We start from the raw sequence: 16,495 nt of genomic DNA, 5'->3' as shown, positions 1-16,495 counted from the left end.
CTAACCATACTTAGCATGTATAGAGCACTTTCAGCATTCAAAGTGCTATATACTTATTTTCAAGAAAACCTCAGTGCAACTCCATTAAGGGTTAGGTCAGAAATATTATCCCCATAGAAGCAGGGGACTGAGGCTTCGAGAGTGACCAGCTAGCCTAAGGCCACCTGGAAGATTTGTGGCTAAGCTGAAATTGAACCAGTAGCCTTGAAGTTTCTTCCTTGTGGAAACTGCACAACAACAGCTTTTCTGATGCATGGAGTAACTCTCCGTTCATTCATACAGTTGTCTTGCTAATTGCTGCATTTGTAAATAAATTTATGGTGGCACACTGTTTATTCTTCAACCTGGGTCACCTTATACCCATTAGGTAAAGTTAAAGGGACCCCTGACCATTAGGTCGTCGTGACCGACTCTGGGGTTGCTGTGCTCATCTCGCTTTACTGGCCGAGGGAGCCGGCGTACAGCTTCTGGGTCATGTGGCCAGCAGGACTAAGCCGCTTCTGGCAAACCAGAGCAGCACATGGAAATGCCGTTTACCTTCCCGCCGGAGCGGTACCTATTTATCTGCTTGCACTTTGACGTGTTTTTGAACAGTTAGGTTGGCAGGAGCAGGGACCGAGCAACGGGTGCTCACCCCGTCGTGGGGATTTGAACCGCCGACCTTCTGATTGGCAAGTCCTAGGCTCTCTGGTTTAACCTACAGTGCCACCCGCGTCCCTATACCCATTGGGAGGGATGTCTAATTGCTCAACCCACTTTTTGAAGTTACAGATAGGTAGCCGTGTTTGTCTGCCATAGTCAAAACAAAAAAAATTCCTTCCAGTAGCACCTTAAAGACCAACTAAGTTAGTTCTTGGTATGAGCTTTCGTGTGCATGCACACTTCTTCAGATACACTGAAGAAGTGTGCATGCACTGAAGAAGTGCATGCACACTGTGTATCTGAAGAAGTGTGCATGCACACGAAAGCTCATACCAAGAACTAACTTAGTTGGTCTTTAAGGTGCTACTGGAAGGAATTTTTTTTGTTTCCACTTTTTGAAGGTTTGCAAACCAAGATTGTCTCAGAACTTCCATCTGTCAAAATGTAATATGGGCAGAAAAAAACAAAATAAACTATAGGGAAGGCAGAAGGGCCAAGACTAAGGAATCTGGTGCAAGAACCCTCTTCATGTAAAAACCTACAGGATGACATTATACTAGTCTCTCTGCCTGCCTTGGTACACCATCTGCAGAAAGATCAGGCTCAAACCCAGCACCACCCTTACCCCAGAGGTTGTAAGGGTGGATAAGTACTGTACTGCCTGCTAGACACCTTATGAAATGTCTAGAGCACTTCATTCTGTGGGCACTTATCTGCAAAGCAACTGCTCTCTCCTTGGGTCTGGGCTTTGAAACTTTATTCACAGGAGAGTGAGACTGGCAGGCATAAAGACCTCTCAGCAGGAGATTGGGCCAGGTAAACACCCTTCTGAATTCAACCCCCTAATTCTCTCTCATTCACCTATGATGAGATCCAGGTTCCCTATTATTAAAATGCAGCTTGGACCTACAAGTAATGCAATCAGGAACTAGGCAGGCATCCTCACCAACGTGGGAATCCTGTGAACAGCCGAGGCAAAAGGCCATGTCTTCTCCAGATGAGAAAACGGGAGCCTAAGAATGAGAAGGCAGCAGAGAAGGTCCCAGCAATACAGAAAGGGAGAAGAAACAAGCAATGCTTTCAATGCCAGGCCTCTGCCTAGGACTCTCCAAAGACCCTCTCCAATGGCCATTCTACTTTGTCTGTAGATGCAAGGTTACTATGGTGATTCAATGCTTAATCTTAGTAAGAGGAAGGTTAGAGGATGAGAGACATATGCCACGCTGGTCCACAATTAAAACCAGAGCATTTATGAGGCGTGCGCAACTTTTATGACAAAAGGAGATTGGTTTTCATTAACTTGCTAAGGCATTAAGATAAATCTGAGTCTCCCTTTTCCACAAGTGAGAACCTCTGGTTCAATGATCCCTGAGGAACGGGGGCAGGAACAGTCTCTTCTATGGTTCAGCGCTGTGCTAGTAGCTGGAGCTGCAAAACCAGCATCTAGGAATTCCCTAAGCAGAGAAGTCAACATTGTGCAGGCCAAGAAAATATCCTGCTGGCCAGGCAGTCAGGGCCCAGACAACACAAGCATTCACTGCTCTGCCGTATGCCAAGCTGCAGCTGACGACTCCCCAGGAACCTCACTCAGCTTTCCTTGCCCAGAGACAGATTCCCAAACCTACCAGTCGCATCACGGCTCCCATCACCATCTGCACCACCCCCACTTGTCACTTTTTACCAGGATGACAAGGAACCATTTGTGAGTACTCTGGGATTGGTCAGTCAACTAGCTACCAATCCACCTATCAGTTACCTCGTTCAACCCACATTTTACCAGCTTCCTCGCAAGAATTTCATGGAATACTTTGTCAATAACCCATTCCTTTTTGTGAATGATGAAACAGCCACAAAACAGCAAGGACTCCAGCTGGGCCACCCAAAAGAGATGGACAGGGTGAGCATAGCAAAACTGGAAGCCACCCAGAGTGGCAGGGGCACCCTGTCAGATGAGCTGGGTACAAATAAATTATTATTATTATTATTATTATTATTATTATTATTATTAGCCATCGGGAATTGTGGGAAGCCCCCAGAGTGAGCCAAGAAAGGGCACTGAAGGTAGGCAGAGAAGGGGGGGGGGCTTTTTCCCTTCCCAGAGCAAACAGTGATTATTTCACCAAGACCATCTCTGGGTAATGCTTGCCAAAATTACAGCATTATCTCTAGTTATTCTTTTATTCAATTAAAAGTTCAAAGAATCATGAAACTGAGATGAAAGGAACATGGGGTGGAGGAGACAGGCCAATGTTCGAAGGCAGGACAATTCTCCACCAGCGCCAAGGCCTCTCCGCCTTTCACTCCATCCCAAGATCCACCTTAGCTTGTGCCAAGAAACAGATGTTAGCTTTCTTCCAGAAAGGGACCTGCCCAGAATTGATTGTCTTAATCAGAGTTATAAACCTGGGGCTCTTCAGAGGGAAGTAATTGACAAAGCTCATTTCTGCTTCCAGTGTATGAGTCTTTTTAAGTTGCAACAGCAACAAAATGGTGATGAGAGGATGGAATCAGACTCCCCTACCCCTAAGCCCTGCCACAGAAATTCATGAGGTTTTGCCACATTCCTCTTCCACTGGGGTCTTTAAGAAGCTGCACAGATACACAGGCAATTCAGCAGAAGACCAGTGTATCTACAGGGCAGGGAAGGAATTCAGTGATTAATTTCTATGGGGAGGGGGTGGGTCCTGGAGCTGAAGCTTATTGTGAGTCCCCTTCCACACTAACATGAAAGCTCTGTAGCATCCCCAGACACAAAGGACTCTGCACACCACCAGAGGCACTCTTTTCTTCATTATTTCGCTTGTTCCAACAATTGAGTCCAGCATTCAAAGCACAAATTACAATTGAGTACAGCATTCAAAGCATAAATTAAGCCCCGGCAAAAGTGTGTGTCTGTGTTTGCGTTGTATATACAAAAAATATCAACCAGTTATGCAAACAGGGTTGGGGTGAGTTAAAGAATGGGCTGATGCTATTAAAATGCCCAACTCCTGTGTTTATCCTCATGTCAGTAGAGTTTTACTTTGTTTTTTTAAAGAGATTTTTGGCTTTTTAAAAATATATAAAGAACATATTGATTTATCCCCTGGATACATATTCAGTCTGGCCTGTGGGGTAAAAATGATAGGTGAACAAATGCTCAGAGGAAAATACAAGTATGAATTGCAAATAATCATGATTTATTCAAGGGTGCGGGTGGGGAGACCCTCCTCCCTGCAGATGCCATGCAAATTCCACAGAAATGAGGAAAACATGTTTCTGGAACGATTGTGATTAAGATCAGATTTAGATTATGGTCAAAAATAGTTCTTGACGTTAGCTACTGCAAGTCTAAGAAGATGGGAGCCCGGGAGCGGCAGGGGTACCACTTCACACAATGTGAATATTTACTACCAAGTGAACGAGGAAATACTGCTGTTAAAAAGCCAGCAGCAAGAGCATCTGCTTCTTCTAGATATTTGCACTAGAAGACCAGTTGTGTGGTTTAAGACCATGCTTTCCATCCGCTGCAGAGCCCAGGAGGAAGGTGTTCTTGGCAATTCGCTTCCTTCCCCTAAAGGCTCAGCAGAGCTCATCTTGAGACATCTTGCTTGTCCACATCCGGGGTAAAGGCAGCATAAGGAAATACCAATACACAAGGCAAAGGGAACTTTGCTTTTTGATAGGTATCTGCTATCATTTCTGTAGCTGGGTTAGAGATTTGAAAGTGCTTACCTGGCCCAGAATGGGGCACGTTAAGAAGCAAAAATAAGTGAATCAGCTATATTATCATCACTATCATCTCACTATTCCTAGCTCAGGAAAAAGAGCTCCCAAAGAGAAGGTCACAGGCAAACTAGTACTAACACAGCTGCCCCAAATATTCCCCATTAATATATGAAGCCCCCTTCCAGTGAACTGGATGGCGGTCCAGTTAGCCCACTCCAGCCTCCTCAGGCTAGAAGGAGCTCTTCAAGGTCTCAGGCAGAGAGGGCCTTTTCCCATCACTGGCTATGTGGTCAATCTGAGTGGTGACGCTGGGGGTAGGACTTTCTGCAGCAAAGGCTGCACTCCAGCACTCAGCTCTCCAGGTGAATTCCATATGGATATTCATGCCAAAACTAGCACCAAAGGGGAATGGATGGGCCGACGTTGCGTAGATGCCGTCTCTACGTCAGGAGGAGCTGGGGGGTTAAATGGCCAGCGGCGGCTGTTGCTGCCTCCGCCATTGGCTGGGAGCTGTTCCCCGCTCCATCCTCCGAGGAGGAGTCGACCACTGAAGTAGCACTACGCTCAGCTTCGCGGTTGACTTCCTGCACTTCCTTTGAGCATTGAGGGAGGCTGGCCCCCTCTCCCAAAAATATTGAGGGGGCCCAAAAGGGCTCGGCCCCTGGGAGATGGCACCCCTGACTAGGACATTTGGCACAGTGGAATGATTAGAAGAAAAAGAACTACTCACCTTGCCACTGCTATTCCTCCCTTTTTGTCCTCCCTGGAGTCTGCTCCTGGGTTCTATCTTTCCTCTTCTGTTTGGCCTTAATGCCCTTGGCCTCATTTACCTGCACCGCCATATAAGCCTAGTGGCTGGATTGGCCCACACAGATTTTAGTTTGCAGACACCCGTGAGCATTGCATAGCAACACCAACCACGTCATGTGGCAGTGAGGACAAAGAAGAAGGCGAATGATGGCAAGAATAGCAGCAGCAGCAGCAGAACAATGAGACTGAGGGCTAAAACCACCAGATGTGGAGGGCACTAAGTAGCTCTGGCTCAGCCCAGTTCAAAATCCAGATATTTAGCTCCAGATATTGAGAGTGCATGGGCGGGAGGCAGCAGACATATTTTTACTGCTCCAACCAAAACTTTTGAAACTCTAGAAAGCGAAGTTCCAAAATTAAATAAACACAGCGACTCACACTTGCAGAATACCTATAACCTTGGTTGTAAATGCAGCAAGTTGTCAAGCACAGGAGTCTAACCATTAAATCAGCAGAAGTTTTAAGTTTGGCATTAAAAGCTTCATTAGTAGCAAGAAGAAAAGTGATACGACTGTTGGTCGAAGCATGGTAAAATTTAAACTTTTTTGATGGTGCCTATAAAAATCCTTAGAAAAAAGGATGTTGCCAGTGTAATTTACACTTGGGTGTTTTAAATCAGGTTCAGGTAGGAAAAGCATTAAGAACGATGCGGTTTTTATTCTCTGCAACTGTTTTATTGACAGAGGGCTATTTGTTTTTGTTTTTCCCTTCTTGTAAAGTACAGAAATCTAACACTACCTGTCCACACAGAAGGGGAAGCAGAACTTGGTCAGAGTCTGTAGAATTTCCTGCGGAGAGAAAGGGGGGGGGGGGGAGAGAGAAAAGAGAGAGATAATTTATACATCTAATGGGACCAATAAATCTAACATTAACCACAGAACACAATCTTATAACTTTGCCCTGAAGAAACAAGAGACAGATGAAGAGAAATGTGCTTTATCAATTACATGGAAGGAGTACCAGGCAGTCAATCATGTGAAATAATAAACATGATCAAACTTCATTAAAAATGAAAAATTAATCAAGATTCACACATGGGCAGGCAGCAGGAGCCCTCCAGCGGACCTCCGGAGGGAAGGAGGTGGCTGAGCCAGTGTGCGTTAACTTGCCTCTGGGGAGACGCTCCGACCTGACCATATGGACACCAGCGAACACCATCCGGCCAAGACAGCTCTTTGGCCTGGCAGCATTTCCTCTCCTGGCACAGCACTTGCTCGTATCCTAGGAACAAGGGCTGCTGGGAGTGGAAAAGGCTTCCCAACAAACACAGCACAGAATAAAACCAGCAAAGGCTCTCCGGAGCTATCCTAGGCCCACTGTCCCTCTCGCCACACTGCAGGGGGGTCACAGGCAGCATGGAGGTTTTTAAGAGAAGGCTTAGCAGAAGTTTGCATTCAGGAGAAAATTACAAGTCACAGAAACTTACGACAGTGAGCTGAATAATACAATGCAATAATGTAAGTAAGGGCTGAGGGGAGGAAGTTAAGACTCCATCTATATGTATATTTCTTAAATCTTGAAAACAAAACACTTTAGGACCATCTGTTCTCTGAATATCCCTCTAAAAGGAATGGCAGAGATTAAGTTCTTCTTTGTTTAATGTAGTTCAGGAAGTGAGGTACACAAGCACAATAGCGCTTCGAGGGAAAATTACCCAGAAGAGCACAAGAACCGGGGAAGCTCCAGCTCTGTGTTTAAAAGTAAAAACATTCAATATTGTCCTTTTTATGAAAACGAAATTACGTTGCCCATTCTCTACATATTTACATATTCAAGAATGAAGAATAAGTCAAGTGGGTTTTGATGATTTTTTAAGTGGAACTACATTAAACAAACACTTGATAAAATTAATGATCAATTTACAAAACGAAGCACTTTCCAGGCCAGTAATAATAAATTATCTGTGCTAGCAGAAGTGATGCTTCGTGCTTCATTTATTTTTAAAACCACTTCCATCATTTAACAAATAAACCACATCAATCTAATCACCCATTCAATGGAGCAGAAAACATATTGACTCTCCTGGCAAGAACATGGTCCTCCTACACAATTCAATTGAGCATGCCCCATTCCTTCATATGCTTTCAAGCTCAATTGCTCAACACTGCATCACCTATTTAAAAAGTGGGGAGAGGAGTAGTATTGCCAAATTAAAGGTTACGGAGCACAGCCAAGGGAAGAAAGGGCCAGGGAGAGAGAAAGAGGAGTGGGGCACAATCTAGGGCTGGCTTCCTTTATAAGTTCTCTTTTAAAAGCACAGAACAGCTTGTTTAGACAATGGAATAGTTTAGTGCTTGGTTTATCCCAGGTCTAATGCTTGTGGAAACCAACAAGTGAGACAAAATTCAGTACCTATGTGGATTCCTGCTAGGAGCTTAACAACCCCTCTGTCCCAGGAAGACAGCGAAGAAGAGAAAATGAGGTTGATTGTCTGCTGGGTACAGTTTGGTTTAATGAATCACAACCAGTGCCTGTTAGGGCCGGGCAGTGTCTGGTTTCCAACACTGTGATACATCACCAACTAAACATCACAATATGTAGAGGCTAACAGGGAATGTCCCGGCAACTGGGGCCTAAAACTGACAATTCCTTACTTAGCTTTAGCCTACTGCTACAACTGTTGTCTTATAGTATGGGTAATTTTCTGTAAAAGTAAAGCTGTAGGAGTGATTAGTACCATAGGTAAGTTGAAAGAATGTTCCCTAATAGACACCAGGGACACACAGACAAAGAGAGGGGAGGAGAGGGGGAGAGAGAAGGGGAGAAGGGAGGAAAGAGGCACAAACAAGAGGGCAAGGTGTTTTTATTTTCTTTAACTCAGAAGTAAATGATCCCAGTGAACTTTTCCAGGGGACTAGCACTGGCTTCCAAGCAAGCCTGGCAGCAGCACTGGGGTTCTGGGGAGACGAGGCTGAAAGGCTTCCTCTTCTTGCAAGGGTCACAAGAGGGCTTGGGTGTCAGGGTCTGGCAGGCAGACGCTGCCAGCAGAGGGAGCCCAAAGAAAGAGGAAGGAAGGGGAACGGGGTTCCCAGCAAGACCAGCATCTCCCTCAACCACCTACCAGTCTGGCACCTGCACTTAAAACTAGAAGCTCATGAGGAAAGTTCCCGGGTAGGCTACTTTCTTCAGGGCCTGCTCTTGAGGTTCTCTGTAGATGGCAGAGCAACAGGGGCAGCAGGAATGAGGAGACGAGCAATGACCAAATTCATGTTTTCCCACATTGCGATTTTTGCATAGCACATGCACACATTGTGATTCACAATACAGTGGACCCTCTGGATACGAATGTAATTCGTTCCAGGGTTCTGTACATACCCCGAAAAATCCTCAAGTAGAGGAGCTGCTTCTGTGCATGCGTGCGCGGTGAATCTCGGAAGAATAGACTTCCAGGTTTGCCACGTTCGCAACCCGAAAGTTACGTTACCCGAAGGTAACGTAACCCGAGGGTCCACTGTACATTGCCACGTCAAATATTACGAAATCAGGACCACAAGGTGGACTTCAAACTAGTATTGATCAGTGCATTGACACTTCGCCCAGTCCTAATGTCTGTGCCAGGCTATTTTGTGTCCTAGGCAAAGCTAATCCCTTGCACGCACACCCCGAAAATACTAACTTCAATTTTCAAAACCAGGCATCCTGTAGAGAAAATGAAGAATACAAAAGTTTAAACTGTTATGTTTATTTTAAATTGCAAGAATAAGGAATACAACTTTGATTATCTGTATGAAATACAAAAGAAAACGTTTTAGCACATAAATCATTTTGAATAATCTTGTAAATTTAAGTCTCTTTAAGTTTTTCCTTTGCAAATTTTGTCACCAATTCCTTCAGGTCAAAAGCATATGCTTGGGCACGTTCAACTTTTAGTAGCTGCCAAGCGAACTCGTCTCTTTCTCAACATTGTTAAGCATGTTTAAGTTTTTTTATGTTTGAGCTTTGAGAAACTGCTTGCCACTGACACTGGAAGTGTGAGAAGGATCCTTAGAGCAACAGAAATATTGGGCTATTGCTCAGACCTTCAGCACCAGTATCTTTTGTTTCCATTGTGCATCAGTGATTTTTCCAAATCATTGCAAGCCTTAAGTACATCTTCAGTAGATTTTTTGTTGACACTATAAATATCATACAGGAAGCCAAAGAAGGAATCACATTGCTGTGGCTGTGGGAATATATTCAATAGATTGTATGGTCATGTCTAAGTCAGCATAGCAGAATTTGAATTTCTGTGTTGGATCTTGAGGTCTCTTCTTGGGCCTCCTCCTCAAACTACCCTTTCTTTCTCCTTTCTCTAACTTGTTCTGTCCTCAAAGGTTGAGAGAATTTCTAGTTTCTTTGCAATCTCAGTAAAGGTAAAGGTACCCCTGCCCGTACAGGCCAGTCGTGTCCGACTCTAGGGTTGTGCGCCCATCTCACTTAAGAGGCCGGGGGCCAGAGCTGTCCGCAGACACTTCCGGGTCACGTGGCCAGCATGACGAAGCTGCTCGGACGAGCCAGCACCAGCGCAGCACATAAAAACACCGTTTACCTTCCCGCTATAAAGCGGTCCCTATTTATCTACTTGCACTTAGGGGTGCTTTTGAACTGCTGGGTGGGCAGGAGCTGGGACCGAAAGACGGGATCTCACCCCGCCGCGGAGATTTGAACCGCCGACCATGTGATCGGCAAGTCCTAGGCACTGAGGTTTTACCCACAGCGCCACCCGCGTCCCCATATTGCAATCTCAGTAGCATCTGTCAAAACTTGTTGAAAACCCTCATCACCTCTGCAGCCCACAAGGAAATTCTTGGTCACTTGCAACTGACTGGTAGGTGAATTTTTATCAGCTTCCTTATTTTGTTGTAGCTTGCTTATAAGATTGGCTTCAAAAAAGGGTGGTGTACCATGTAACAAGGAATACCACAAACTTGAACTTACAAATTGCAACAGCAAGCTTCAATTCAATACATATTTCCAGAAAAACCTTTTAGGCTTGTGTTTTCAAAGATCTCTATTAAAGCATCATATATATTACCAAGATGATATCTCAGTGGTTTCAGAGCATCGATCTGACTCTCCCATCTTGTTTCACTCAATGGCTTAACATTTATGCTATACACAGCTAGTTAGAATTTGCCAATGCTGGGTCAATGCAGAGAAATAATTAGACATCTGTTGAACCAAACTGAAGAAACTAGTTGCTTCCAGACAACAACAGCATCATTGACTACCAAGTGTAAAGAGTGTGCATTGAGGGCACAAAAAAGGAACATGGGTTTATGTCCAGGACTTTCTTTGGTACACAATTTGCCTTTCAAGTTACTCCCATTATCATAACCTTGACCACACAGATGCTCAATTGGTAATCCCACTTGCTCAAGCTGTCCAAGAAGAGTTTCTGTCCTAAAGGCACTTGTAGTCTCCTTTATCCCAAAAAATGTTCTCTTACGATAACATCAGGCTCAGACATCTCATTATCTAATGGTTTTATTACATCAACATAGCATACAATCATTGTCATTTGTTCAATATGACTAACATCAGGTGTGCAGTCCAGAATAACTGAGTTGTATTTGGCTTACTTTGCATGCACTAACATTTTCTGCTTTATAGCACCTGCTGCAAGCTGTTTAAGCTCATTTGGGATATCTTTTCCTACATGGTGAACCATTTTTTTTTTATCTTCAGCACTGCACAAATGGTCATTCATGATGAGATCAAAAGGGATAGATATTCTACAAACAAATGTCCATTGCTAGCTATGTACAACTTTTCAGCTGTGCCACTGGATGCCACATTTTGCAAAAGCAATCAAGCATTCCAATATTCTTCAGAATATAAAATAAAAGTAAAATATTATCAGAAATTTATAAGATTCAACAAAAGCTAATCTGTATAAAACTATGCCCCTCAAAGGTCAGTACAGCGTCTACTCTCTGAGGTCTGCACCCCAGGCGGCTGCCCAGTTGGCCTGATGAGAGCACCAGCCCTAGTCACAACTGTGCAGAACTGATTCAATCCTATCTTAGCTATGTTAGGAATTGATCCCCAAAGCCACAAAGGTAGGCTTTCTGGTTTGAAAGCAGGGACATGTGGAAAACAAGGCACATGGATATTCCCACCTACTTGCTGTCAACAAAATTGGCAGAGATTTGGACTGTTCATTTAACTGTCTATGTAATTCCAAAATCAATCCGAAGCCCATGCAGTACAGAACTCAATATACCTTCTCTTCTGAAGAGCCCACAATTCCAAAGAGCGGTGCTATTTGAGATCAAGGCACGCTGTCAGCAGCTGTTCTACAGCTCTGGAAATTCCTGCCACTAGAAACTCAACACAGACTGAGCATCAGATGGGAACACTCCAAGTCATTGTGTTCATTTGGGCTGATGATGGTGGAGGTTAAGTTGGTGATTAGCATGAAGTATCTTCAGGTTCACTCATTTTAAGCCTGACTGCTTTTAGCACAAAGCGGCTCCAACAAGGAGAGCTACCACCATTAAATATTTTAGGTCTGTGAAGCACCACGTGACTACCGTTTCAAGTGAGTAAGCACAGCTGTGTTCCTGCCATTCTGTGGGGCAGGGAGTGTTACTCAGCCAGAGCTTTTCTAAGTGGGTGGGATACAGAATTTTAATGGCTTAGGGTGAGCCAAACCAAACATGGTGCCAAGAGAACATGAGAAACCACAACCTATAAGCTCTGTAGGTCTCATCTCCCAAGTCTGTGATGCCAACTCTATGTTCATATTTAATAATACCCTCCACTCACTCATTATGAAGCCGCTGAGCGGGTGTGGGGGGCCTGGCACCATTGCCAGCTGCACTGGGCAAGGTGCAGTGGTAACACCTGGCTACAAGAGCCATGCGCTACCAAAGCAGGAGTCTCCCCCACATCACGCCTTCACCTCCTCAACAGATTTGCATACAAGCCCTTCAACTGAGAGCCAGGGTGATGCCGTGGTTAACAGTGTTGAACCCTGGTTTGCCAAATCCCAACTCAGTCATGAAGCTCCCTGGGTGACCTCAGGCCAGGCACTCACTCTCAGCCTAACCTACCTCACAGGGTTGTTGTGAGGACAAAGTCAGCAGGAAGGTGAACCATGTATGCTACCTTGAACTCCTGGGAAGAAAAATGTAATAAATAAACAAACTCCATAGCTGTGTGCTTTTATAAAACTCATTATCCCACCCCCCATTGCATTGCATTGTTTGGGGCCTGAGGGTCCACCTTTGTACATGCAGGTATACAAGCTTCTCTTCTGAAGCACAGGCTCATGCCAATGCCCACACCTTTCCTACGGCTAACTTTGCTTTGTTATGGTAACCTCAGGGAGATAGAAACAAGAAACCACATTCATCTTTGCTTTGATTCATGGTGCCTCCATGTGACAAAAACTGAACATGCCTCCCCTCACACATACCCATTTTCTCCACCATTGTGTGTGTGTGTGTGTGTGTGTGTGTGTGTGTGTGTGAGAGAGAGAGAGAGAGAGAGAGAGAGAGAGAGAGAGAGAGAGAGTGTGTGTGTGTGTGTTAGGGGTTGGGGGGGGAGAGAAAGCACAGACACATACACAAAGCCCAGGAACCAGGACGCAGCTGAGAAGATGCAAATCACCTCACTGCAAATCACCTCGGTAGCTGCTGCTCAGGGTCCCAGGGGCAGAGTGTGCCTGCTTTCTGGATCAATCTCCAAGTTTGTATTTTCACAAATCTTTTTTGTATGCAGTTTGATTTTTAACATTTTAATGAGCATTAAAGGAGAAAGAGAGTGAATCCATATCCGCCAGTCCCTGCCGTTAAAGCGCAGGGCATGAACCGTGTCCCGGGGGGGTTCCAGGAAAGCGCCTCACCGCTGGCTCCAGGACATTTGCCACCTGGCTCAGACAAGGCCCCCCCCCAACCCCCAACTCCCATTCTTTTCATAATGAAAATACTGCTGACATTATAAACCCCACATGGGCTTTTTAAAATCCCTCTTCATCGATCCAGCAAAATGTGTAACTTATTGGCGACAACACAGCACTCATTGATTAAGTTTGGTTTCAACACCAAAGTTTTCAAAATAAATGAGTCACAAGGGCAGCAAGGCAGTTCCCTTGTCTTGTAAAGTAGCCAAGGGAGAAGGGGGCAGCCTTGGGGAGGGACTGCCCCACTCCGGCCACCAGACAGGGGCACCAAGAAACAACTCATTACTTACTCACTTTTACAGCCCAAGGAATTTGAGGCAGGAGTTGCTGCTATTGTTGTTTTGTTGTTGTTGTTGTTATTCCAGGGGGAGGCCAAGCATCATTCACACACCCAGTGGAATAGATGAGAGAGACAAGAGAGAAAGAGACACACTAAAGGTTCCCCCAGCCCATTTCAGAACTGAGTGGAGACCTGAACAAAGCTTCACATATTCAGGCCTAACCCTCTACCCAGAATATTTTATTTTATTATTTATTTCATTTATACCCAGCCCTCCTCCAAGGAGCTCACGGTGGCATGTGCCACTCTCCTCCTCCTCCTCCTCCACATTTTATCCTCACAGCAACCACCCTGTGAAGTAGGTTAGGCTGAGAGCGAGTAAGTGGCCCAAGGTCGCCCAGTAGGCTTGTGGGGGATTTGAACCCTGGTCTCCCAGGTCCTAGTTCAATGCTTTAACCACTACAGCATACTGGCTCTTTTTGTAGCATGTACTGTGCAAATATATTTTCCACACATACACACTCTGGAGGAAGAATTGATGTAGATCAAGTTCCTGCCTCAGAGGCTCAGACTTTAACTTTACAATCTAGTATTATAGTTAAAGCAACATATGGTGGTGAATGCCAGAGAAGCCAAAAGAAAGGCAAGCTCAAGCCCAACCCTCCAACAACACCTGTCTGTCTCCTGTGCCCACCCAGTCCCTTACTCTCCCTTGGGGCAGAACTTACATTTTTCAAGCAGTTCCACATATGAGTAGAGTGGTACCTCTGGTAAAGTACTTAATTCATTCTGGAGGTCCGTTCTTAACCCGAAACTGTTCTTAACCTGAAGCGCCACATTAGCTAATAGGGCCTCCTGCTGCCGCCAGTGCGCGATTTCTGTTCTCATCCTGAAGCAAAGTTCTTAACCTGAGATACTATTTCTATGTTAGCAGAGTCTGTAACCTGAAGCGTCTGTAACCTGAGCATCTGTAACCTGAAGCATCTGTAACCCAAGGTACCACTGTATATGGGTCACATTCTGTCTTTCTCCCCACACTCCAATCCTTCCTGTTGCGGTTTTCCCTCGAGACACTCATATACTCAAAAACTCTCTCTTACTGATCTAAGAAAACAACTCCTCACCTGACTCCTTTCTCTGCCCTTTGGAAATCCACTGTTAGCAATAAGAACAAAAGAAGTTTTTTCTAAAGCAAAGCAAATTCCCCCCAAGTGGGTCCTATGCTGTTTACCAGCAGGGCAATGGCTACCAATAGTTTTGAGGTGGAAGACATTCTGTTTGAAGAACAACTAGCTAACAAGCTGGCAGCCGAAAGCTTCCAGGACTCAACCCCAAAAGCTGTTTTCAGTGCTGGAACTCGACAATACAACCTGCACCATGAGCACACCAAGGCAACACAACAGCAACACTTGGTGGTACACATTTCTCTCATCTCTGCATAATCACAGCTCACTACCAATTATTTCAGTGGATGGGACCCAGGACATGGGACTTTAAACAAATGCCTACTGCTCATATTGCTCATCCTCTGGGCAAATAAGCTGGGTGGTTGTGACTCATCTTTAACAAGACCACAAATCTGATACAGGGCCAGAATCAGATGGAGAGGAAAGTGAATGGAACCAGAGCCAAGTGACAGGACATGTGCTTTGCCCAGTTCCAACCGATGGCATATCCAGTTTAGAGGAGAAGGAGGAAGGATGAAGGGGCAGAGCTTGGAAAAACTCTTCACCACTGCCTTAGCCAACAGGCAAGACTGGGCTTGTATAAAGTAACTTCCTACGCTCCTAGAAGTCACCACATTCATCACAAGTGTCTAAGGAGCTTCTCTTCCAATCATTTGTTTATTTAAAATATTTACACTCCACTCTTCAGCTGCTTCAGTTCGGGGGCAGCTTACAAAATCACAACACAATTCCCTTTGCTTGATAACATCAGATGTGCCCCTGAATGTAAAACTTCAAAATAAGGCTGGCGTGGGAGACCAGCAGTCCTTTTAAGCCCTCCCTCTTGCCTGTACAACTGCGCTGGTGTTTTAAAGGGGGCCTCCAAGGCCAGCTTCCAAACTGATTTCAGGGAAACTTAACTGGGAAGAGGAAACCTGGGGGGTCATGGAAAGATATAAACATGCAGAGTGCCCTCAAGATGGTTGGCTGGCACCCCCCCCATGCTGGCCCAGGTTCCTCAAGCTTTCATAACGCAGCAGCTCGCTCAAAGACAATGTCTATGGAGATATTGTCAATGAGGAGGCAACTTGCTCCCCCATGAATGGACCATCTAATCCACTTTAGGAGAAGCTGAGGAGTTCACAGAAAGGAAAACTGCTTGAAGGTGCAACTGGACTGGCAAGGCAGGGAGTGGCAAAAGTCATCCCTAGAGAGTGTGAAGAAGCAGCTCAGTCAGAGAACCCACTTGCTGTGGGGCGGACCCAGACAGTTTCCTTCTGTGAAAGACACCAGTCAAACAGTAAATCGCTCAGTTATGAACAACGTACAAAAAGGGGAGGCTTTGTGACAAAGTGGATATATAAGAAGCAGATTATGAAACAAGAAAGTTATTTGGGAAGTCCCGTTGTGTTAAGGAGCCGTTGCTGTTTTAATGAAAGTAGGCCATAGTTCTTCCCTGTTATTTGCAGCTGAAAATAAGACTATTTAAAAATAATGCTTCAGAAACATGGTATTGTAATAAACAAAAGTTGCTTGCTGATTGTACCCCAAACTATCGAGCTTTTAACTTTGTGCACAATTAGAGCAACACAGAGGGAGAACACTGGCACACATATTTCATCTTGCTTGCAGGAGCAATGAGAAGCTAAGTAAAGGGTAATGAAAATCCTTTTAGTGGAAAGGCCCAATTGCCCCACATGGGGGGAAAGAATCTCAAAATATAGAGGGAAGTTTTGTAAGCAAAGCAAGAGATGTATGGATTTAAAATCAGAAATCCAAAAGTAGCACACCGATGGGGAACTATTTACTGTCTGGTAAGCGGGGTGGGGAAAGAAGCCCGTTCATTATCAGTTTCGATAACCCCTGACTTTTTTTTTAACTTGATTGTGCCTGTTTCGTCAAATCCACCCCTAAGGCCACCAACCCTTCAAATCTGGCTTGGACGTTACACAGGAGGAAAGTCCCAGCCTCCCAGAGGTCCTGCTCCTTATGCAACATAGG

At 45.0% G+C, this 16,495-nt stretch overlaps 1 protein-coding gene across 5 annotated transcripts in view; it reads right to left on the bottom strand.

Moving 5' to 3' along the window:
* The window catches only part of DENND1A (DENN domain containing 1A), a 267,383-nt gene that overhangs the window by 168,355 nt on the left and 82,533 nt on the right, over positions 1-16,495 (bottom strand). For all 5 annotated transcript variants that reach the window (XM_081896346.1, XM_081896348.1, XM_081896347.1 and 2 more), the window contains exon 4: positions 5,899-5,948. In XM_081896346.1, the coding sequence (XP_081752472.1) occupies positions 5,899-5,948 (50 nt within the window). The remainder of the gene's footprint in view (positions 1-5,898; positions 5,949-16,495) is intronic.

This window comes from Podarcis melisellensis, assembly GCF_964234715.1.
Source record: "Podarcis melisellensis genome assembly, chromosome: Z".
Taxonomy (NCBI): Eukaryota; Metazoa; Chordata; class Lepidosauria; order Squamata; family Lacertidae; genus Podarcis; species Podarcis melisellensis.
The sequence above is the reverse complement of the archived record's forward strand: the minus strand, read 5'-3'. Positions and strand labels throughout refer to the sequence as shown.